At 37.9% G+C, this 24,962-nt stretch overlaps 2 protein-coding genes across 3 annotated transcripts in view; both read right to left on the bottom strand.

The window, feature by feature from the left end:
- The window catches only part of LOC107720089 (coiled-coil domain-containing protein 97-like), a 4,568-nt gene extending 2,614 nt beyond the window's left edge, over positions 1-1,954 (bottom strand). The window contains exons 1-2 of the mRNA XM_016527694.1: positions 1,545-1,954; positions 689-848 (exon numbers count right to left, since the gene is read on the bottom strand). Of these exons, the coding sequence (XP_016383180.1) occupies positions 689-848; positions 1,545-1,643 (259 nt within the window). The 5' untranslated portion in view covers positions 1,644-1,954. The remainder of the gene's footprint in view (positions 1-688; positions 849-1,544) is intronic.
- Positions 1,955-5,465: 3,511 nt separating this feature from the next.
- The window catches only part of LOC107720044 (voltage-dependent T-type calcium channel subunit alpha-1H), a 47,193-nt gene continuing 27,696 nt past the window's right edge, over positions 5,466-24,962 (bottom strand). The window contains exons 12-33 of one of the 2 annotated variants that reach the window (XM_016527629.1): positions 24,691-24,846; positions 23,142-23,229; positions 22,588-22,796; positions 21,218-21,595; positions 19,650-19,750; positions 19,426-19,543; positions 19,248-19,316; positions 18,979-19,163; positions 18,527-18,653; positions 18,318-18,443; positions 18,000-18,089; positions 17,695-17,908; positions 12,980-13,131; positions 12,385-12,494; positions 10,226-10,359; positions 10,055-10,125; positions 9,321-9,399; positions 8,703-8,824; positions 8,303-8,608; positions 7,476-7,644; positions 7,223-7,377; positions 5,466-7,127 (exon numbers count right to left, since the gene is read on the bottom strand). In XM_016527629.1, the coding sequence (XP_016383115.1) occupies positions 6,189-7,127; positions 7,223-7,377; positions 7,476-7,644; positions 8,303-8,608; positions 8,703-8,824; positions 9,321-9,399; positions 10,055-10,125; positions 10,226-10,359; positions 12,385-12,494; positions 12,980-13,131; positions 17,695-17,908; positions 18,000-18,089; positions 18,318-18,443; positions 18,527-18,653; positions 18,979-19,163; positions 19,248-19,316; positions 19,426-19,543; positions 19,650-19,750; positions 21,218-21,595; positions 22,588-22,796; positions 23,142-23,229; positions 24,691-24,846 (4,098 nt within the window). In that variant the 3' untranslated portion in view covers positions 5,466-6,188. The remainder of the gene's footprint in view (positions 7,128-7,222; positions 7,378-7,475; positions 7,645-8,302; positions 8,609-8,702; positions 8,825-9,320; positions 9,400-10,054; positions 10,126-10,225; positions 10,360-12,384; positions 12,495-12,979; positions 13,132-17,694; positions 17,909-17,999; positions 18,090-18,317; positions 18,444-18,526; positions 18,654-18,978; positions 19,164-19,247; positions 19,317-19,425; positions 19,544-19,649; positions 19,751-21,217; positions 21,596-22,587; positions 22,797-23,141; positions 23,230-24,690; positions 24,847-24,962) is intronic. The other variant, XM_016527630.1, reaches the window with a different exon arrangement.

Here is a 24,962-nt window from a genome sequence, read left to right as displayed (position 1 = left end):
AAGAGAAAGGAAAAATTGAAAGCGCATCATATGACCCCTTTAAGGAAGAGGTGGAGTTTAAGCAGACTAAATGACTGGAGAAGCCTTGATCACCAGAGAGACGTCTGTCATTTCACTGACATTTGGACTAAATATTACATTTGACTAAAAAAATAACAAGCTGTTTATGAGCACTATTTATTCATATCACACATTTACGCTAAGCTTTATATGCTACAGTCCCTAGGTTCACGGACTCCTGGACATCAGTATTTTAACCATTCATAAAAGATGAATCACTGTCTGGCCATCTGAGATTTCGGTATGGAGATAAAGTTTAAGCTACACTATTTTAAAGCTGCTGGGTCTGAACTGGCTCTGCTTCTGACCTTATACTCTCACTATCTCTGTGTGTTTGCCCCTCGTTATAAACAAAAGACAAATTGCATCTGATTGAAAAAAAAACTTTTTTAGGGACAGTTTAATATATTAAAATAATGAGGTGGAGTTTAAGCAGACTAAATGACTGGAGAAGCCTTGATCACCAGAGAGACGTCTGTCATTTCACTGACATTTGGACTAAATATTACATTTGACTAAAAAAATACACTTACATGGATGAATCATTCACAATAAGATCAATAACAAGCATTTAGAAACTAGTTTGGGTGAATTTCCATTTCATAACTTTACTTTCATTAGGCATGACTTTCATAAACCACTCTTCTGTAGATGGTGATGAGCTGAACACATCTCACCTGTACATCTGCAGAGTCTGTCCATCTCTGGCTTGTCCCACAGCTGCTCATGTTTTCATCCTCCTGGGGTTTGACACACGGCTCGATTTCTCCCCACAATGCTGTCTTCTGCTTTAGATAGCATTGTCAACAGAGATTCAAGAGGTTAGTATCATTTGGTAATTGTACAAAATTACTAGATATTATCTACATCTACAGGGAAAAGCTAGCATTTTGTCTTTACTGTCACTTTTCACTCTCTTTCTAATTTTTTTAAGTCGTGATGAAAGATTTGGTTTTAAGGAAGAGGTTAAGAGAGTTTAAGCAGAATAATTGACTGAAGAAGCCTTCATCACCAGAGAGACGTCTGTCATTTCACTGACAGGTCGAGACATTTGGACTAAAAAAAATACACATATGCATGGATGAATCATTCACAATAAGATCAATAACAAGTATTTAGAAAATAGTTTGGGTGAATTTCCATTTAATAACTTTACTTAATAAAGTTCTAGTTGTGTGCTACAACTAACCCAACTCACTAACTAACTCACATTTTTTCTTTTTTTTCTCTCTCTCAATTACAATAAAATGTTTTCTCTTTTTACCACGTAATCTTCTGTTTTGTTTGTCAGTAAGGGACTATCTTTGTACCCTGTTTAAGTACATAGTAAAAAATTAAAATGTATTTACGTAGCCTGAGTTGGCACAATGCAACATCATTTGTCAGATAGCATGTAATCAGACCATGCAAATTTGTACTTCTCACCAGGCATGAATTTCATAAACCACTCTTCTGTAGATGGTGATGAGCTGAACACATCTCACCTGTACATCTGCAGAGTCTGTCCATCTCTGGCTTGTCCCACAGCTGCTCATGTTTTCATCCTCCTGGGGTTTGACACACGGCTCGATTTCTCCCCACATTGCTGTCTTCTGCTTCAGATTGCAGTTTTAGCGTTAACTGTTGTTGAAATATTACCGTGATGTTTCTGTCTATCGATGTTTTATTCCGCCAAACATACCAATGCTAAGTCGAAATCATACTAAATGTGTAACTAATACTACAGTAAGACGTTACCATTCTTGGCTATATTTGTAGCAGTGGGATATATGACAGACACTCGTAACACTTAATTAATGTAATCATTTTACATTTGTCCTTTTAATTGTCCTGTATTCAAAACAACAACTCAAGAAAAGGCGTTTTGGTTTTACGTTCTGACCGTCAGTGTAGCCACTCTATTAGTTCCGTGTGGAACATTTTCAATGCAAATGGAAAGTTCCGTTTATTCCAACGTGTGTAAATTCACCATTGTCCAGTAGGTGGCGACATACGCCAACACTCCGCTATATACTGCTACTGCCGTTGACTAGTCAGAAACCAACTACCAAAAATAATTATTACAGCCACACAGCTTTCGGAATCATCTTTGGGCATCATCATTTTAAAATTAGCTGCATCTTATAACTGAGCATTGAATATCAGGTAAGTAGTGAATAACGCACCAAAAACAATATTAATATTTGTCGCAAAAAATTCCAGTGTTTCTAATAAATCTGTGGTAACTTGGTTATCTCATATTATTTTGTCATAATTTTAAAATACTCTAGTAAGTTAAGCAACGCATTTCAGTCACCTCACAGCACTTTAGTGTGGTTTTAGAAAGCTTTTTGGACGAGGTTTATGAGATTTGGTACTTTTTATCCGTTGTGATGCTTGACAGCTTTAATAGTGTGCCTCATCTTACTTTACCTTCTACGACTGGAGAATAGCAGTGTAAAAAATTCTTAAAAATGTCATTTTGTTTACCATAAATGGGGGGAAAACATACTGATTCACATTCTCATTAAAAATTAAAATAAATAAGTTGTAGTTGCAATAACAAGAGAAAAGGACAGAGGAATGACTACCATCATGAAAGCTTGAGGAAAATGCTTTGATTATTTATTGAAGGGTTAAGGACATTAGGCTGCTTAATGGCAAAAGCTCATACTAAAAAAAACAAACAAGACAAAACGCTAAGAATGTCCATTTGCCCAAAGTGATTAAACACTTTAAGCAGTTATATACTACTCCATCCATACAGCTCTGTCATTTATTCAATAGCAACTTAAAAAACACCTCTCAACAATTCTCTTGCAAAAAACATGGTTCTAGTACCATAAGATACATGAAACACTGCACACATTTGTCTCAAAGTCCAATATTAAATTGATGTCTGATTATGTTGTCAGAGTACATACTTTTATCAGTTGTAATCATCCATGATTTTTGCTTACAACTAAACCTCTTGCACTCATCTCAACATAGACTATCATAAAATATTGCATTAGACAACAATAAGTGAGTTTACTCATTTCTACAAAGAGGAATACCTTGTAATTACATCTCAGTGCAATTAGATATGTCTACAAATGGAAAATATCTGAAAATTGAAATATCAAAAACTTGTAAAACATCCAGATGTTTGTATTTCTAAATCTCTCAATAACATGCAACTGATTTTCCCTCTCCCATCTTTTGAGGAGAATCATAAATGGAGAAAAAAGTAAATTAGCACAGCGCAAAAGCTGCATCAGCTATTTTAAACCTCAGGTGATACATTGATGACACTGGATATGTAGTTGTGTGAGTCATATAATTTAAAGAGCAGGATTCGCAGGTGTCGTTTACCTGTGATTTGCCAAAAACATCATGGCTTAGTTTAACTATACATAAATCACATTGATCACTTCTAAAAAAAAAATCAAAACATAACTTTGTGTTCCTTTCATTAAACAGTTGTCTCATTGTTTCACAAGGGCACAAACCAGCAGTGGCGGCTAGTCGGGGGAGGCACAGCTTCCCCATAATTTTGAGGTGAAAATGGGAGGAGGACGATTTAATGTTAATAAAATTCACAATTCATTTCAGTTCATGTCTCAGAATGTATATTTTTTGTTTGTAATTTCACAGTTGTAATACCATAACGCGAAAGCGGCGCTTTTCTATCGCGAATGTGCCGAATCTGCTGATGTAATTGCAACCGCTAGGTGATAGAGAAGGGTAGGGGGAGGCCGGGGCAGAGATGAGCTCTCGTGCCTCCGTTGGTAAAAAGAATTAGCCAATTAGCATCGAGTGTTCACTTTCAGCGCTGAGGAGTGTTGAGAAAAGAACCCTTGCAAGGGAGGCTAGCCTCCCTTCTGATATCAACCAATCATAGAGACGTAAATTACGTTATAGTTTGAACGTCTGCCGCTGCGCTGATAATGTACCAAGTACTTATGATGAGTAGCGATATTAAATATTTGATCGCCAACAGATTTACCAAGCTGTCATTCAAACAGTATATATACAAATTTAGGGAAAACAGCCTAAGCTGGATATAGGCTACAGCAGTCGGCTTAATTAAATGGCGCAACAGGCAGCTCTCTTTTAACACAGACTTTTAAGAAGGGATGGATGTTTGCTTCAAGTGATAGGCCAGGTAAGTGAAATTATATTATCTTGCTGTATGTATGTCGTTTTCTTTACGTTTTCTGACTAAAAGCAACCAAAAAGCCATTTTAAAGTGGTTAAGCAAATAATAATAATAATAATAATAATCGGCAGGGATCCCAGACCAATACAATTAGTGTGCCTCCTCTATTTTAAAACCCAGGAGCCGCCACTGCAAACCAGAGGTGCCATTTCAAAGCAGAAAAGATTTAAAAAAAAATAGATCAGATGTGTACTGATATAAACTCCTTTAAGCCTGGAATACACTACATGATTTTTGCCCCGATTTTCCGTCAATTTACAGTCTGGAGAAATTGACGCTAGTTGCCGAAAGTCAGAGTCAGTCTGCAGATTTGAGTTGACAGATTCCATAGAAAATCGCATAGTGTATCACTGAATATTCGAAAGATGCCACAATCCTGCACAGAACGGCTCAACGGCTCTGTGAGAACCTAGAGTATGGTGAATGACGTCAAGTTGACCGTTCCAAGATGGCGGCCGCATCTACGTGCCTGGAGCCGTCGAATGGGGCATCTATACATACATATCTATGATCGGAACAACTTGAAAGTCTGGTAGTGTGTGATCCTCAGTCATGTAGTGTATGATGGCCAGTTTTCCTTTTTCACTATTTACAAAGTCGGTAAGTGTATGATACCTAGTGTTTTAAAAATCTGTTCAGATTTTAAAAGTCATGTAGTGTATTCCAGCCTTTAGTCTTCTGCTTTGACAGTTATAAAGTTTGAACATCAGAAGAAACAGAACAAGGTCACATTTACATTTGAATTACTCTGTCCTTCACATGCAACTTGTGCCACAGCCACGGGCCACAAAATGTTAAAATAGGTTCTGTTGTGGTTAAATTAGGTTATAATGTAGAGTGTAGCAGAAATTGTAATATACATTTTGAGATGAACCTGAGTATGGTAAAGGGTTGTGTATGTGAGATGCACGTTACTGGCTATGCTTGTTTAAAAAGTGAGTAACCTAACTGGGTAAACTTACAGAAACATTTATAGTGTATTGCACTCAGGCTACAGATCATTTGTAGTTTGGTTCTCATTGGATCTATATAATACGACACATCCCATCCTCCCAATAGAAAAATAAAAATCATCTCAATATCAGTAGGCCTAAACAGACTAGAATTGATCCCACAGCTATTTGATTAAAAAATTTACATTCACAAGAAGACAACAGAAGACAATTCAAATTGTTATGTGCAAAAACATTATAGATCTCTATAGAAACATTTATAGTGTATTGCACTCAGGCTACAGATCATTTGTAGTTTGGTTCTCATTGGATCTATATAATACGACACATCCCATCCTCCCAATAGAAAAATAAAAATCATCTCAATATCAGTAGGCCTAAACAGACTAGAATTGATCCCACAGCTATTTGATTAAAAAATGTACATTCACAAGAAGACAACAGAAGACAATTCAAATTGTTATGTGCAAAAACATTATAGATCTCTATAAAAAAATATGTGCATATGAATAGAGCTTGTTTCTCCACTAATACAATATGTTCTCTATTTACACATTATGAGTCAATAAAATACATAACATGTACAGTTCTTATTAGTTCTTTTAATCTGTATACTCTGTCTCTACAGAAAACATTACCAATGCTCATGAAAAAGGGAGGAAAGACTGACAAATATGATACAGATGATACATAACACTACACATCCTGAACTCAAATCAATGTGATTGAGCACTGGGATTAAAATTAGAACCAGAGTTCCATTTGGAAACCTGAAATTGCATATCCCATGTTCAACACCTTGCCCGATCACAGTCAGATCAAACGCTGTTCCCTGCTAGGATCGGCTGCCATTCCTAGCTGGCTTTCATGATGATATTATATTTGAAAAAGAAAGAAAGAAAACTTTGGCTACAGAAAGAGGTCGACGTCCCCCATTCAACTAGTTGCCGCACCCTTGAGTGTGGATGGTAAAATTTGGCTAAAGCCGATGTCCCTCATTGGGTTGTCCTGTTTACAGAGCTGAAGTCAGTGGATTCTTCAAATCGGTTATCAAAGGGGGACGGCTGTGTGCTTTCACACAAAATGCCTGCCAGATTACCCATTGGGGTGGGGTGCGGCAGGGACAGATACTCGGCACAGTGAGAGGGGTGCCGCTCTACTTTGATGAGCGGCTGGGTAGACAGCTGTTTCTCAATCAAATCCAGAGAGTCCCGCTGTAGGGCCAGGTCATAGGATGGCGTCCTCCTCCGTAGTAACATGCTGCTCTCCGACAGCTTTTTCATGGATGCAAGAGAAGCGGGAACTTCCGTTTCAAATGGGGGCTCGATGGAGATACAGGGAGGGCTCATCTTTTTCTTACGGGGAATGTGCAATGACTGTCCACGCATCGGAATGTGCCTCTTCTCACTGAGTTCTTGACCAAACAGCCCGTCATCTACTGAAAAGCAAATCTCAACTGAGTGCCTACGATGGTCATCGGTACCATAGGGTTTTTCCAGAAAACCTTCTGTGTCCACGCTGAAGCACTTCTTTGGGTCTTTGATGCTTAAGTTGGCAGCACTGCTGCAGTTCTTCACAGGGACGGGAAGCAGCATCCCTGAGGTGGTATAAGGAGACAGGGAGTGACTCCGGGCTTCTGCCTGAATCCCTACCCACAGCCGTGCTGTACTGTTGATGTGGTGGACCTCCTCGTCGATCGGATCAGCGGAATCAAACATGGAGCCACTAGGGCTGGTGCTTCTGCTGCTGCTGGCCAGGCTGGGAGGTCGAGAAAGGATATTGTGCTGGCTATGGGGCTGCTGGAAGGTGCAGAAGCTGGGGGCATGTCCACGTGGGGGCATTCGAGGAACATGCTTGAAGCTGCCTGTTGTTATCCCTGCCTTGTCTTTGGAGTCAAAACTTTGCACGTCGATGGAGTCATTTTTAATTGCCTCCTGAAAGAATAAACATAGGACAACGTGAACATGTAACCTGCAAGCACTGAACAACAGTGAAGCACTTAATACGGATGGGACGAGCGAGAGTATACCTGTCTGTGTAAAGTCCTGCCTATGCTGTGGGTTGGAGAGGGCATGGGAGGGGGAATCTTGGGGAGGTAGTTGAACTGGGAATGGGGAGGAACACCGGGGACCTGGAGCAGGGAATGGCTTTCGCATGGCTGGGAATGGACTGAGGTGATAGAGCCTACAGGAAAGGTTAATGAAGACGTTTCATAAGTTTTATCCCCCTTTTGAGATCAGTACTTATTAATACAGAAAGTCATGTACTCTGATTCTTTATACCTAATTCAAGGTACCCTTGACTGGTTTCCACTTCTTCTAGTGGATAAGGAGCACTGGCTGACCTCACAGGGCGAAACATGTAGCTGTCATTGGGCAAAGAGTGCATCCTTGACACTGACATTTTCCGTGGAGAGAGCAAATTCTCCTGTGTTCTTTGCATCCCCTCATCCTGCGGAAGAGAAATGTATTCTTCTGCTTTTGTGCTTTTGCCCTCACACATCAACTCACAAACCTATAAACACCTAGAGCCAAGCTTGTCAGGTTTATTCACCAGCTCACTGCAGCTGACAAAGCAAATACACTCCTTGCCTGAGCAACCCATGAGAGGTAACAAATGTTCCTGGCCTCCCCGCAGAGCCTCACTTCTCACTGTCCACATCCCCTCAGCATATTTTTTTTGTATTGTGACAACTCAGCACCCAATAAAACACAAATGCAATTCTGTTGCCCGCAGCTAACTCAGGTTGCTCCTTATAGAGTTAATGGTGCTCAATAAGTGCAAAACTAAACTTAGAACAAATGGTATAATGTTTCGTACACTATGACCAGTTCATTACACCACCTTCTGTTGTCAAGGACCCACAAATATGATGATCCCCTAATAAAAGAACTATAATAAAAGGCAGCTATATATTTTTATGTATAAAGAAAAAATATTAAGTATTACAGCATACCCTAGCACTCTGTTGCAGCCCCCTGGAGTTCCCCAGATCCCAGTTTGAAAACCCTTCATTATTCTATTACCATAAATGCATGGCTTAACTAAAAACATTCTTTCTTTTCGACACTGTTTATTATTGACTTCTGAGTCATTTGGGCAGATATACCTGTCCAGGTGAATCTGGGCGTGCTCCTACATAAGTTGCCCTTCCTTCTGGCCCTGAAGAGCTCCCTGTTGAAACGTTGCTGAGACGCCGAGCCATTTCCATCTCCATCTCAATCTCAGCGTCCATTTCAGCATCTTCTTTAGCCTCCTTATTGCTCTCCTCCAGGTGTTTCATCAGTACAGCCACCACCACGTTAACCAGCACAAACTGAGCCATTAGCACAAAGGTGACGAAGTAGATGGGGGAGACCATGGGCAGATAAGTGAGGCAGTGCTTGTCTTCTGGAAGGCACTCTCGCAGAGTGTCCTGCACATATGCAATGCATTAATGACTAAAACTGCACCTATAAAACACTAAATGCAATTAGAAAAAGAACAATGAAAAGTCTGCACTGTAGTACCTTCATTATGCCATTCCAGTTGTCCCCCGTCGATACTCTGAATAATGTTAAAAAGGCCATTCCAAAGTTCTCAAACGTAGCATGTCTGCTTAATCCTTCGCAAGGGTTGTTGTCAGTGCATTCTAGATGAAAATATAGGTAAATAACAGTTTGACAACAGTCAAATACTTTTTATACACAAAAAGCATAGCTAGACTATCACTGAATGTGTTGCTAAAAGTGGAGATAACCTGACAGAGTTCCCTGTATTACCATTAAAGGAGCAAATGAGCTGTTACCCCCAGACATGTCTGACACAATAATTAGCATTGATTTTAAAGTTGAAGGCTAATGAAAGTAATTAGAGTGCTTGCCCTTTCAGAGAAAGCATAATCCTGTCATTTGTGTTCCAGAGGCCTCTCACAGGGATATAAGTAGCATTGAAATGACTGTTTGAGCCTAGAGGCTATATCCTACAAAAATGCTGCCATTGCAAGAGCAAGCTCCAAGAAGCGTTTGGGGACCAAATTTAAGCATTTCTGGCCCAAAAATGAGAGTGGCAGCTAAGGTAGAGCAAAGCCGCTAGAACTGTGAAATGGAGCGCTCAGTATGAACAGTGAGCAGGATTGCAGCACTGACCTAGTTTCCCAAAAAGCTCCACGCCAAGTGCCGCATAAATGAAGAAGAGGAGCATAAACAGCAAGCCCAGATTTCCCACCTAAAGAGAGGAAGTGCATTATCACAGTATGTTATTAAACAATCAATCGCGGGGAGCAGCATTGTGTTGTAGATACTTTATCGCCAACTTTTTTTCTGTCCCCCCCCATGTCTTACATATCCACACAAAGACAAAAACAAATGTGCAGTACATCTATATCTCTTTAAAGCAAAATAACACACACAGCATACTGAATACACTGTAGAAATGTTTTGTCAGGTAATGTTTTGTCTCTAATATACTGTACAGTATATATTAGAGTTACTTTAGCTGTTACAATATTATTCTTTGTAACACTTTAGTTTAGGGACTAAATTCTCACTATTAACTAGTTGCTTATTTGCATGCATATTACTAGCATATTATAGCTGTTTATTAGTACTTATAAAGCACATATTCTGCAAAACCATATTCTACATCCTTAATCCTACCCAATACTTAACAACTACCATACTATTAATAAGCAGTAATTAGGAGTTTAATGAGGCAAAAGTCATAGTTAATAGTTAGTTAATAGCGAGAATTGGACCTTAAAATAAAGTGTGACCTAAATATTTTTATAAAAATAAAAATATACATTTATTATTAAATAAATACATAAAATGAATGAATGTAACATTAGTTACAACACAACATTAAACACAACATTAGTTACCTGTGGTAAAGCTTGCATAACTGTGTCTAGCAGGGCTCTCATGCCTGTAGCCATCTTCAAAAGCTTCAGTACTGTGGGCAAAAGCACGAAGAGGCACAAATCAAATCCCAGGCTATTTATAATAGAACATGCAAATAACTTTTTTGTTAACAAGCTAAAAAACGAAAGTACCTCTGGCTATTCTCAGCACCCTCATAATGCGGATGATGGTGGGGTTGATTGGCAGCGCTGCATTCATCTTGATCTCCTCCAGGGTGATGCCCATGATAGAGAGCAGGACTATGGCTAGATCCAGCTGGTTCCATCTGCCAGCACATTACAACATTATACAGTTAAAATACAGCATCCAGCAACAAGCGTCGTTTAGCTAATCGGTTTTTGAACATTAGGCAAGCTGAGCAAATAAACCGTACACAGATTTATGAGCATATTGCAAACAGAACAACATACTGTTGATTGCACCTGTACATGTGCTAATGTGGGATTAATGATAACCAACAGGGATCATGACTCCTTTTAATTTAGCTGAATTCATTGAACTGAAACCAATGATTCATCCCGTTCTCTACGCATGACATGACATCAGACACCACATATTAAAACATGACTTGATCACACTGTCACGCTTAATTACAAAAGGTTAGTGAAGTTGCCCTGCAATACTATACATAATTCATTTAAGGATTCAAATGCTTGATTACGTCCAAATGCAATGCAGTAAGATTCAAGCGACAAGCAATTTGTCTGTCCACACTAGACGCAACCTGGCTATGTGATGCAACAAAATCATTCAATCAATCAATCACTGCCAATCAGAAGAGCATATGGGCGGGCTCTCTCTGCAAGCGCACTGCACTGCACTTTTCACAAATACATACTGAGTGACTGATACAGTCTTTGTTATGGAATACAGTTGGTTTACATTGAGTTGTAACATTTATGTTTCCTTTCATTTATTTTCAAGATTATTATTACCCATTGTCGCTTTCAGTATGTAATAAAGGTCACCAAAAATGGAATTCAAACTCACATTAGACCCTTTTTGACATTAAATAAAGCACATAATCAGTACCTCAGATTATCATTGTCATAGTGTGTATGTTGTTCCAGCCATGATGTCGCAAATAAAAATAGAAACCATTTCTAAAATAGAATCTGCTGTCGCTCGTCGAATATCGCTTTCATGGCCAGTTAGGACAAAAACTCTGATTAACATGGAAAAGATAAATTTTATCGCATGTATGATTAAGACATGGTCTTATGTTAATTTTAGCTATATTTATAATATTGCCAAAAGAACAAAAGAAGTTAAGCATAACAGTAAGTTAGATTTACGTAATCCTCCTTTTAATCACTCACACCCTCTTTTATCCCTTGTGTACATATTTTTGATTCTTCTTTAATTAGTGCAAATTATTTTTTCTGTCTGATCTAAGTAACAGTCACGTTTTGATCTAATTTCTTTGTTGGCTTGAATAATAAATAATCAGTGCACACCATCTCTGAATGAAGATAAAAAAATATATTTTGCTGTACACAAAGCTGATGGGGTCTTTAATTAACTTTATCGGGTTAAGCACTTGCAAGTTACCGCATGACTACAGATATCTAAGAACACAAGTATATCCAATACACAAGTAAGTTAGATTTACGTAATCCTCCTTTTAATCACTCACACCCTCTTTTATCCCTTGTGTACATATTTTTGATTCTTCTTTAATTAGTGCAAATTATTTTTTCTGTCTGATCTAAGTAACAGTCACGTTTTGATCTAATTTCTTTGTTGGCTTGAATAATAAATAATCAGTGCACACCATCTCTGAATGAAGATAAAAAATATATTTTGCTGTACACAAAGCTGATGGGGTCTTTAATTAACTTTATCGGGTTAAGCACTTGCAAATTACCGCATGACTACAGATATCTAAGAACACAAGTATATCCAATACACAAAGAGAGTGTGAGATAAGGGACAAGGCCACTGAGGGGTTGGGGACCGACAAGACTCCCCATAGACATTCTTAGAGAGACTTTAGTATCAGGATTAGAATTAGAATAAGAAGGCTAAGTTAAAAATAAATTGGTAATGAGAATGTAATGTATATAGCAAGTGTAATACCATAATACCATCTAAAGTGCACACTAAATAAACACTTGTGAATACTGCTTGAAACCATAATTGTTTTGCAAGAGAATATATAATCTCATAATATCAATATAAAATGGATTTTATTTCCAGAGACTTCTTCAGTGCAGTATAGGTTTGCATACATATATTGTTAATGTATTTACATTTACATTAGACAGAGCCATATAGTAGGTCACAATACCTGTCTTTGAAGAATCTCCGAAAACCAAATGCCACAAGCTTGAGCAAAGCCTCAATTATGAAGATGATGGTAAAGACATAGTTGCAGTATTTCAGTGACTCTACAAGGTACTGTGTGAGATAGAAACAATGATTTCAGCAGTTTCAATGCTGTACAATTTATAGTAAAGTATTATTTTGACAATAAAACCACATTAAATAATGCATAAATGTCTTTGCATTATATAAAAATATCAAACTAGGGGCCAGATTCATGAAAATCTTAAGAAAAATGTCTTAAGTAATGTAACGTTGGTTTTGGATGTTGGTTTCATGTTCATATTTTGTTTTTGCTTTTTTCCATAGTCATGGTTCCTGTCATTACACGTGTTTCCCTTGCCCTCATGTGATCTTGCTATTGGTTCCTTTGTTCTATGTGTTTTTACCTTTATTCTGAAGAGTGTTATTCTTAAGAATGTTTTGTGAATCCGGCCCCAGGTGTCATTTATTTTTAAAGAAAGAGCATAAACGATTTTCAAGCAGAATGTTTCACAAAAAAATGTGTTACTGTAGGTTTCAATGCAACAAATCAAGATTCAAAGGGTTCATAGACTCACTTGAGGCTGATTGAAATGCTCAATAGACATGGTGACCACATTGATGCAGATGATGCAGGTGATAAAGAGGTCCAGGTAGTGGTTGGCACACAGTGTGTGGATGTAGAGCCGGGCTGGAGAGTAATCTGCATAGTACGGTCTCTGCTGGGCCTCTGTTGATAGAGTCATACAGACAGACAGCACAGAAGAGTCAGTGCAGGGTAAACACGGATAAGCCAAACCACTGATGCAGAGGAAAAGGGCACTGGGTGTAAGGGGACGACTGCTGCAGAGAGGACCAGTACTTTATCTCACCACCATTGTGATATTATTGCAACACTATTCATTCAAAGTCCTCTCATGCAGCACTTGTGCCTTCATGGGTTTCAAGCATGCTGCTTTGGTGAACATGCCGTTGTAAACATGGCAGTATGTGGGAGAACCTATGAAAGGACTTCTGTGAGTAGCACAAGTTACAGGGACAGGTGTTTCTCAAGGAGAGATTAGAGGTGACTGTTTATCGATTAGTTGTACTGTGTGTGTGATATATTGGACATGACAGCAACCATAAAATTTATTTGAGTTTGAATCCATCTTTCTGAGTCTGCCATAAAAGCATGTTTACAGGTAAATACCATATGCCAAGAGAGAAGCCTTTGAGCTACTGAATATCTGAGCACGCAGGTACAGCATAACCATTAAATGGAACATCTCTCCGTAGCAGATACCACACTCATGGCCAGTTTAAATGTCTTATAAAGTTGCACACAGAAACAGTCTATCTTCCAATATGATGGGATAATGGCAGGCCCAGATGGAATCTGTTGACGTTTTCAACATTTTCTGATCCGAATTTGGGGAAAATCTGATGAATTTTGCAGGATCTAAAAAGAGTTAATCTGTACTCTTAAGTGACAGTTGAAAGCTTTATTAGCAAATTAGTCCAAATATTTCATATAAATGAGCTCAAGGGTAGAGCATGTTTAGAACTTTGATCATTTGAATTTTGAGGAAATCCACATCTGTTGACGTTTTCAACATTTTCTGATCCGAATTTGGGGAAAATCTGATGAATTTTGCAGGATCTAAAAAGAGTTAATCTGTACTCTTAAGTGACAGTTGAAAGCTTTATTAGCAAATTAGTCCAAATATTTCATATAAATGAGCTCAAGGGTGGAGCATGTTTAGAACTTTGATCATTTGAATTTTGAGGAAATCCGCAGAGCTATCTGTGCAGATTCCATGTGGGTCTGAATAATGAACAGATCCACAGATCGGTGATTTGGATATACTGTATGTAGAAATGTTTCTTCAACTTCAGATACCTTTGTGTCCAAAGGGGTTTATGTTCTTTATGTCCCAACTATGATAATCTAAACAAATGTGAAATGAAAATTTGTGATATTTTTTGCATAAAGTGTATTTATTAATTGATTTTTGTGTAAAATTATGTCCCTCAGTTATGGTCTCATTTTCACAACACCAAACATTTTTGTTAATTGAGTCATGTTTGAAGAAAAATTAAGGTAAATCTCTGTTGTAAACATAATAATTTTCATCATAATTTTGACTAATTGTGCAAAAAATTTAAAAAATATTCATTGTATGTAGGATGCATAAAATGCAAGCCATTAAATTATCCTGAATAAATCCATTTTATTTCAACCATATTCAAGGTGTCTTTTCCATCATAGAATACTACTGAACACAATACACAATTTGAGATGTCATGTGAATTTTCATAACAATTCTCCTGTGATATACGATAAATGTGTTCTACTAAACTATTTTCTTAAATCCACATGGCCACAGTTGAAAAAAACATCTGTTTATACGAATATTTGCCTCCTTTTCTTCCCTGTCCTGCTAAATGCACTCTGTGTTGAGGACTGTTTTGTGAGATGTCCTTCGATCTATCCCAGATGAATGAATTGAGGGGCTCTTTGAATAGATCTAGGGAAATAAAACTCAACTGCTATGGACTCAACTATGAGTACTATAAGTCACAGTCACATACACGATTAATCCCTCGACTGCTGTAAAGGCTGGAGGAGCCAAGTGTGACAAACGTAGATAAGACTGTCAGCTTTTATGCTAAAGATCATTTATCAGGAAGCTTTGCCCTGGCAGGCGTGGTGCTTAAACAAAGAACACACGTCTTCACATTTATTCGTTTAGTCACATAAAATCATGGCTGGCATTCTTAGATTCCTTAATGCTCACAACCAGACAACCCTAATAGTGCAGTGTACCGAACTGATTTAGACAGACAGCCAGACCACAGGCAACTAATATTCAGTCTCTCAACTGGATAATATGATGTAACTTTCCTTGATGTAAAATTACATATGTTTGAGTTCAGCACTCTAAATGAATATCATCCACACATCCCCCCAACCCATCTTAAAAACTGTCACGGAGCAACTGCCTCTTCTCACGTCATTGTTTTCCAGCATCGTGAGGACACCACACACTCTTTGAATTTCTTACTACCTCTTTGGATGAACAGTGGGTATAGAAAACAATCACCCACCTTTAAAATGATCACATTTTGTTGCTTTGCAGCCTGAAATGAAGACGGACACAGTTTTTGTTTATCCAGCTGTATTTACTCAGTGCAACTTATAACATCCAAGTGAAAGATATAACACCAACATGTCAGAAAAAAAATTATAATACAATTTTTTTATTCATCATCATCAGCTCAGCATGAAAATAGTTTTGCTGGAGCATTTCAGTCCTTGAAGTAGTGCAACTGAAGCAAACAATCAACTATGGGTGGCAAGGCACTGTCAAAAGATCTCCGGGATAAAGTTGTAGACAGACACAAGTCAGGAGATGGATATAAATTTTTTTTTCAAAGGCCTTCCAAAGCACACAGTTGAAGGAGAAAAAGGTGAATGTCCTTGCATGGCCTAATCAGAGCTCAGACTTAAAGCCCACTGAAAATCTGTGTAACGACTTGAAGACTGCAGTCCACAAATGCTCACCATCAAATTTAACCAAACTTGAGCAGTTCTGCAAAGAAGAGTGGGCAAATATTGCAAAGTCTAGATGTGCAATGTTAATAGAGACATATCCCAACAGACTAAAGGCTGTAATTAAAGCAAAAGGTGGTTCAACAAAATACTGACACAAGGGGGTGATCCTTTTTCCAACTCAGTGATTCTGGTTTTTAATTTTTTTCTGACATGTTGGTGTTATATCTTTCACTTGGATGTTATAAGTTGCACTGAGTAAATACAGCTGGATAAAACAAAAACTGTGTCCGTCTTCATTTCAGGCTGCAAAGCAACGAAATGTGATTATTTTAAAGAGGGGTGATTCTTTTCTATACCTACAGTATGACTACTAGGGTTTTCAATTGATTAAAATTGTAATGTAATAATTTAAATTAGCAGATTTGCAGATGAACTAAATGCATTTAGCGATATTTGCTGAGCAAATTCCCAAATGAAGAAAAATAAAAGGCATGATGTGATTGTGACCAGAGGAGTGAATCCTTGAATATAAAAAGTGGCTTTAAAAGTCAGTACATTATTGATTTCATTTCAGTGTCACTGATCATAAGCCTATCACTGGCCTGTGGTCCACAGCAATCCATTTTGCAGTTGAGTTTGTATCTGTCTGAGATACACTATTGTTCAAAGTTTGGGGTCAGTAAGTTTTTTTTTAGAAACTTTATACATTTATTCACCAAGGATGCATTAAATTGAACAAGTCACAGTAAAAACATTTGTTACAAAAGACTATTTCAAATAAATGCTGTTCTTTTGAACTTTGTATTCACCAAAAAATCAGGATAAAATAATTTATCATTCCACAAAAATATTAAGCAGCACAGCTGTTTTCAACATTGACAATAAGAAATATTTCTTAAGCAGCAAATCAGAATATTAGAATGATTTCTGAAAGATCATGTGACACTGAAGACTGGAGTAATGATGCTGAAAATTCAGCTTTACATCACAGAAATAAATTACATTTTACTTAAATTGTACTTTGTTACTGTATTTTTTTGATCAAATACTGTAAATACAGCCTTGGTAAGCATAAGAGACTTTGTTTTTGACACTTCAAAAACATTAAAAACCCCAAACTTACGAACGGTAGTGTGAACTTGGTGGTCGTTCACAGAGAACGCACTCTTGGTCTACACATGCAGACACATTTTTGGCCATTGCGCTGCATATCGTGCCATGATCATAACATATTAAAATCAACTTTTCAAGTTTAAAAGTCTTTGAAAACCATTTTTACATGTGAGGATGGGCTTTTTGCTGCCTGTGTTGTTTGGTTAGGTGCGTTGACTATACTGACTCTGCTCAAGCTTGGTACTTCAACCTTGAACTGCTCTGATGGTAGGAAAATGAACACTTAACTAACATTAAATGAACAGTCCTAATTAGTACTAGTTCAAACTTCTATTAACTGACCACACTATATACAGTATTCACAGCAGGATGCTCTGCTGCTTTGGCCATGATGCTGACCCCATATGTACTGTGCAAACTTCCCCTGTTGGCTTGTCATGCAGCATTTTGTGTTGCGGGCATCTCATGCAGGAACATGCTGCAGTCCATCACAAGGCTGACATCAGATTGGAGCCAAATTGTGCATGGTTTTTGAATTTCCTCAGCCTTTTGACTGCTTCCGTCTTTTAAAAAAAAATCTTTCTCTAGCTTTCTCTCTCAGGCTCTGGAAGCAGGCAGTGCTCAGAAAAATAGACTACCGACCAGACCCGCTATTCTCCTTACTCCTGCGCTTTTTCTCCAGCAGTCTCTGCCTCTTCTCCTCGCGCAGACGTGTCTCCTCTTCCTCCTGGTCCTGACGACACTTGTGGAAGTTCTCCACCACCACTCCCACAAACATGTTCAGCACAAAGAAGCTGACGATCAGCAGGAAAGAGATGAAGTAGAGGAGCATCCAGGGGTTGTGATTGCGCTCAGGCTGTAGGCGTGAAGGACAGGAAGATAGAGGACACATCCATCATATGACAAATTAGGAAAGTCGTGCCAGAATGAGCAAAGCAGATCCAAACCTGCATGTCCACCCCGACAGCGTCCAACCCGTCATACATTATATTGACCCATCCGTCCTTACAGGAAAGCACGAACAGCGACATGAGAGCCTGCAGAAGAGAGACACATGCCGGCAAAACCATCATTCATTCAGTGCAGTTACAGGGCTCGTAATGACAATCTGGGAATCATTTCAACCACATTACAGCAGAAATCGTTTTCCTGAAGTCCTATAAAAATGAAAAGGCAACATGACCTTACTTTTTCACTCAGCCGATCGCTTTATTATGCTTCAATGTGTCCAAACCAATGAATAATGTCTAGTGAATAACACTTACCTGTCCCAAGTTGTCAAAGTTGTACTTTCTCCGAATCCATTTGTAGTTTGCTTGAATACAATCAAACTTATTGGTGATGTTTTTGGTGTCGCCACCTTCACAATGGTAAAACTTTCCTTTGAAGAGCTGTAATTCATAACATCGCTACTGCGTTATCTGAAAATCCCTCACATTTCTGTTGAAAAGCATGTTGCATCTGAAGCAATTACCTGAACTCCAAGAATGCCAAAGACAATAAAGAAGGCACAGCAGATAAGCACAATGTTCCCAATGGGCCTCAGGGACGTTATTAGCGTTTCCACCACCAGTTTCAGTCCAGGAGCGCGACTAATCACTCTATTTATGTGAAAAAACAAAGACACAACCTATTTCAACCTGTTTGGATTCCAGGAGCATTTATGTAATGGTACAATTGTCTGAGTGACCTTTAAGATCGATAAACCGCTGCTTAGTCTTACCTCTAAAATAATTCAAGGATAACAGACTTCATTTCGCCAAAGCTTTAGTTGAATCGGTAAGATTTTAACGTGTAGACTCGGGAGATAATGCAACCACATAATTAACCTTCAGTTTATTCCTTAACTGGAGCAATGACCATGTAGCGGATTTCATTTATTGCTTGAGCCTCAGACAGGCGCGTTGTGACCTTTCGCTGGCTCACCTCAGCGGCCGCAGAGTTCTCAGCAGACGAAGAACCCTCAGGATGCCAAGGATTCGGTTTCCACCAGAGGAGGCCAGGGAGACCAGAATGTCAACGAGAGAGACAAAGACCAGCACCCCATCCAGAACATTCCAGGTGCTCTTCAGATAACTGTGCTTCCCAGCACAGAAGCCGAGGGCCACCACCTTTAACACAAGCCATATCATGTGTGTGAGAGTGTTTTGTGGAAAGAATATTCTTTATATAGAGAGAAAAGGCCTAAATCATACCTTCACAGTCATTTCAGCAACAAAAATCACAGTGAAAACATAATTGGAGATACTGAGGAACATTCGCTCCTGAAATGAAAAAAAAAAACCAAAGGACATGCTGAATCGTACATCCAGTAAGCATGACATCAGCAAATATTAGATGCAAATGGCCTTGATTACACTTAAGCAAACTTACAGATGGCTGAATAGTGGGTCTTTCCAGAGCAATGGTAATGCAGTTTAGGAAGATGAATACCAAGACTATATGATCAAACAACTTGTGAGAAATTAACCTTTGACACATCACCCGAAACCTAGGAAAGAATTGTATAACAAAATTGCAGTACAAAAAATGAATGTGAAACTTTGAAAGGAAGGCAGTAGTTGGTCAATAGTTGTTTGGAGACAGCAAATACATACCTGTTCTGAGGAGAGAACAGATAAAGGGACCAGTCTTCATGATCTTTACACCACTTAGGTTTATATGCTTCAAACGTCCTCTTGAGACGGAAACAGAAGCTCTATAACACACAAGAGAGAGGAACTACAGATAATTACTACAGCATTAAACACTAACTACAGCATTGTCAGGAGTTTAAAGTGTTTAGGGTAGATACGATCCTCTGCTTATAAACATTACGCAAATGGTTTCGATTCAGTATATCAATAAAGAAGGATTTGAATGGATGCTTGTTTAAATTTGATGAATTACCATTTTGTAAACCTAACAGCTTATTTTGCAAATGTGTTTTATGCAATATACATTTTGCACAATTAAAATCCTTTTAGTCTAAACATCTAATTGATTTGCCAGGTACTTGGTTAGAAAGATGGATTAACTTGAAGAAATGACACCATGAAGCAGAGCTGTAATTATGTGGATGGTAATACAATTGTGGGAAATCATTATAAAAACATTTCCAACTAACTTCCACTTGTTCATATGAAGCACTGACACTTTTATGCAGTTTTTATGGACATTTTTATGTACTCAATAATCTCAATTATGCAGTTTCAGTTAACACCATGCATGCACCTTTCAAACAACTGAAAGTTTTTTTTTTTTTTTAACAGCTCAGTAGTGACTCCATGATTCATATCTCAAATTTCCTTTGCAAGAAATAAAATTATTTCAGGAACAGCTTACGAACACAAAAGACAACAATGTATTTTTTAATTTTTTAAATATTTATTCATTTAGCAGATGCTTCATGTAGCGACTTATTGTTCATAAGTTCGGAGTTGTTAAGAATTTTTATGTTTTTAAAATAAGTATCTCATGCTTTCACCAAGGATGTATTTATTTGATCTTAAATCAAACAGTAAAAACAGTAATATTGTGAAATATCATTACAATTTAAAATAAAAAAATCTATTTTCTATATTACTTTTCTATTTTAATACATTTTAAAATGTATTTTTTCCCTGTGATGTATAGCTGACTTTCTAAAGCAGCCATTACTATGCTGCTCAAGAAACATTTTTTATTATCAATGTTGAAAAAATTTGTGTAAAAACCATGATATATTATTTTTCGTAATATTCCTTGTTGAATACAAAGGTCAAAAGTTTTTTGTTTTCGTCTTTCAAAAAAAAAAAAAAAAATGTTTTGAAGTTTACTATTTTCTAAAATTAGTTAAAAAAATAATAATAAAGACTGAGTAGTTGTGCATGTCCAGACTGCTTGTGTATGTTGTTTGTATGTAGGCCTGTATTGTAGCCCTGTTGTTTCTGTTTATTTCACAGCACTTGAAAGTCAATTTCAAGACGAGGCCTCTTGAGTGAGCAGATATCATCACACTGACACCAATAAAGGTTACTTTTCACCCACCAAGAAAAATAATTACTGCCTTCAGTCTGAGGTGCTGAATCAATTACAGCATGACAATTAGTCTCCTCACAAGACAAACCCCTGGGAAGACATGTTTGAAAAACAAGTCAGCATTGCCTGACTGTAACGAACAACACAGCATTAAGCCATGACTTACATCATCCATGTCCTCCTCTGCAATGGAGTCTTGTTTGCTGAGGTTGGTGGACAGGTCGGTGGGCAGGTGCAGGCTTCTTCCATTGCAATCATGGTAGTCTCCCAGTGAGCTGAAGCTGGGGGTTTGGGGCAGTTCAGGGATATCTAGAGAGCTGGGATGCTGCAGTGAGCCCCCACTGATACTGGCCAGCTTCTCACCCTCCAAGTCCTCGTACTCAAAGCTGCCCCTGCCCTCCCCAGACAGCAAAGACTCCCTCTCCCCAGACGTGTCCTTCCTTTTCAAACTCGGCGCCCGTCCTAAGCTGTTCCAGCTTGACCTGCGGCTGCCCCAGTTACTTCCTGAGCCACGGTGGTGGCATGGAGATCTTCTTGGGCTAGTCTGGGATAGTACAGGAAAATATTTTTTCCTAGTAAGATGTTGCAGTGCCTACGTTACACATATTGCTTGTTACTGCAATTAAGTACTACAGTCAGGGGCATTTCTAGCCTTTCATTAGTACTGGGGCACATCGGATAGTGTCCCTATATTTTGATACTCTTTTGATAATGTTTTGCATATAAATTGACTTCACCTGAAGTACAGAGTTGTTTACAAGCTGTACGCACAAAAAAAGCTGCTTTGTCACTGACAAACAATATTAGACATTTGCAAGTTTTGTTTTCTACAGTGGATTTAAGGTAAATATCCACCTCATCCATTTTTTTAATGTAATCCCTTACTATTTTGGAGAGAGAAACTGCTGCCCCTGTGTCTAGCGATGCCCCTGACTACAGTTAAATAAATAGCAATGAACAATTAAAAAATACAAAATGACATTTCTGCATTTGACAGACACTTTTAAAGAGACATTACATTCAAGGTCGGAGTCAGTGACAAACAAGAGTGTCCACAATGAAGAAAATACTTTAAAAACATGTGCCACGTTTGCAAAAATGTCTTTGTATTTATGTTGGTTTCATATTGTTTTGAAAAGCATACCACTTTCAGGAAAGGTTTACATTTAATGAATATAAAAATGTGGTGCAACTATCTAGTAGAAAGTGATATCATGTTGTCTTTACACCTTGAATATGTTGTATTAAGTGTACACATATTAATCATGTTTTAAAATATGTTTAAAATATATTCTACAATACTTTGTCGAGGTAAAAATATTGTAGGAAGTAAAATATCATGAATTTTGAATGAATAAATATCGTACAACATGACATTTCACAACCTGAGCTAACCTATGTCATAAAATGATAAATGATGACTTCACTTCCTGTTTTATGTTCTTTTTTCAACTACTGTACGCTCAAGCAATCTATATGTGATGTCACTGTAATGGACACCTGATTGTAATCTGACAGCTGATTTTTTTTTCTTACCAGAGATTTTTGATCAAAAGCATTTGGATCTATTGAGATGCCACTGCCTCGCCTGGACTCGGTCAAACCAAACACTGACTCGGGGCCGAGCGAGCTCTTCGGAGTGGGCATGGGGGTGGCAGCAGTGCGCATGATGATTGGAGGGGGCAAAGTGCCTCGAGGATCCACATGCCCATTTGCTGACATCATCAGAGAGTACATCTTCAACTCTGTTGGTGGAAGTAAAAGGAGTTATTCGATGAAAGTCATCACCATCCAGTAAATAAAATTAAAGGGATTATCCATGAATGACAAAGTAGTAAAGGTAAATGGAAGAAGGACACATAAATAGGGCATTTTTCCCAGTAGATTCATATATGTGAAATGGATTCGCGGTGACTATAATGTGGCTCTAGAGGACCACTGCCCTCTTTAATGGGGTCTGCAATGAACTTAACTATATACCTGAATGAACGGGCTAAGAATAGGAGAAATCTATGTAGTGTAAAAAGTGTGCATGAAAGTCATTTTACATGTTACCTGGCAATAACATGTTATGTGTTAAAGGAAGTAACCTATAGCTTGTAATTCCCCCAGCTTCTCCTCCTCTTCAGAGTTCACTGACCGCTTTTCCTCATCTGCATCTGACCTGTTAGCATCACCCTGCAAAACACAAGAGCTTTCTGTGGACAGCGCACAGTATTTCAGTAACCGCTCAGCTCACTAAAGTGTTATTCAGGGTGCACTGAAGCCAAACAGGAGCCGTTCTCTCAGAGGACGTCGGCCTCTGGCATCAACAACACACTGCCCTTCACTCAGTCACAGTCTGCTGTGCATACAGACAGCTGTGGTGCCCTTATCAGTACTCTGCTACCCTGTTAGACCTCGATTGTGGTTAGGGTTGTGTAAAGTTGGTGTTTGTTTTAGTCTTTGCAGGTTTACACCTACTAATAACAAGTTCACAATTCACACAGTTCCCAGTATGACTGATGGGCCAAACACTGCAGCACTGTATCAGCAATGCAGTTTAACCCCCCAGACTATCTGGAGAAAACAGTTACTTTGTTTATGCACCAACCTGCATCCTTAAGAAGTCAAATTCTGTAAATCCCTGAAGCACTAGTTCAACTTGTGCAGCACAGGTTTACCCTCTTCAGGGTGACTCATTTGCATATTAGCTACAGATTTAGATTTTGAATTAAAATATAATATACGGTATGTTAGATTTAATTCCTATTCAATATGTATTTAATTTCTATTTTGTACATAATATAAAGTTGTGAGGGCTGTGAAAAAATGGCACAAGCTTCTTTGTTGCTTGTTAAGCTAAATTTGAAGTAATGAACACTAAGACTTTCAACTGTAAAATAAATCTTCATTTTTAGCTGTAGACATGGAGTTGATCTATTAGTTTATAAGATATACATGTTATTTTATTACAAAAAAATAATTTTATTATTAGATGATTTTATTTTTTAAACTTTTTTTAAAGCAGTTAATTGCAGTGCATTCTTTATTATTATTATAATTTTTTTTTTACATTTGATGCTTTATTTATTCATTTATTTAAAGTGTTCCCATATTTTAACACTCTTTTGATAATATTTTGGGTATTTGGATATACGCTGGCTCTACCTGCAGTACTGTATGTGCAATAAAACCTTTGTCACAAACAAACAATGGAAGACATTTGCAAGTTGTTTCCTACAGTGGATTTAAGGTAAATATCCACCTCATCAAGTTTTTTTCCCTGTCTTTTAAAGTATCTCATTACCAGTTAGTATGGGAAACCACTGCATACGATTCAGTGCATGAGTGAACTGATAAAATGAATCAAACTGAATCATGAACAATTGGAATGTTTGACTGATTAGATCAAAAGCGCCATTAATTTGCAAAGATGGTTCTGTTTCGTTCTGACTCTCAACAGCTGATAGAAAACACGTCTTGACTGCCAAAATATTATTTGGAAAAATTATTCTCAGGTCAAATACTTATTTTTATGTTGACTACAGTATTTGTGTGAGCAATAAAGTTGAACTCCCCAGACTATCTGGAGAAAGCAACTCCTTTGTGCACAGATCTTTAGAAAATAAACAGCTGAAATAGAAGGTTTTTTGTTACCTCTGCCTGAAACCCCTCCACTAAGATGGCCACCAGTAGGTTAAAGAGCACATAATTCCCAAAAGTCATCAGAGCCACAAAGTAAAGAGCCGCCCATGGGGTAGTGGAAGCCATTCCATTATAGAGGACCACGTTCCAGTCTTCCTGGGTCAGAATCTGAAATACAAACGCAAGCAGTTTAAGAAACAATAGAGGACAGAGAACGGCTGAGTAGAGAAAAATCTATTAATGTATTATTAATAATGTATTTATGAAATGTGCAATAGAGTATT

Source organism: Sinocyclocheilus rhinocerous, unplaced genomic scaffold (genome assembly GCF_001515625.1).
Source record: "Sinocyclocheilus rhinocerous isolate Xijiao unplaced genomic scaffold, SAMN03320098_v1.1 scaffold273, whole genome shotgun sequence".
Taxonomy (NCBI): Eukaryota; Metazoa; Chordata; class Actinopteri; order Cypriniformes; family Cyprinidae; genus Sinocyclocheilus; species Sinocyclocheilus rhinocerous.
The sequence above is the reverse complement of the archived record's forward strand: the minus strand, read 5'-3'. Positions and strand labels throughout refer to the sequence as shown.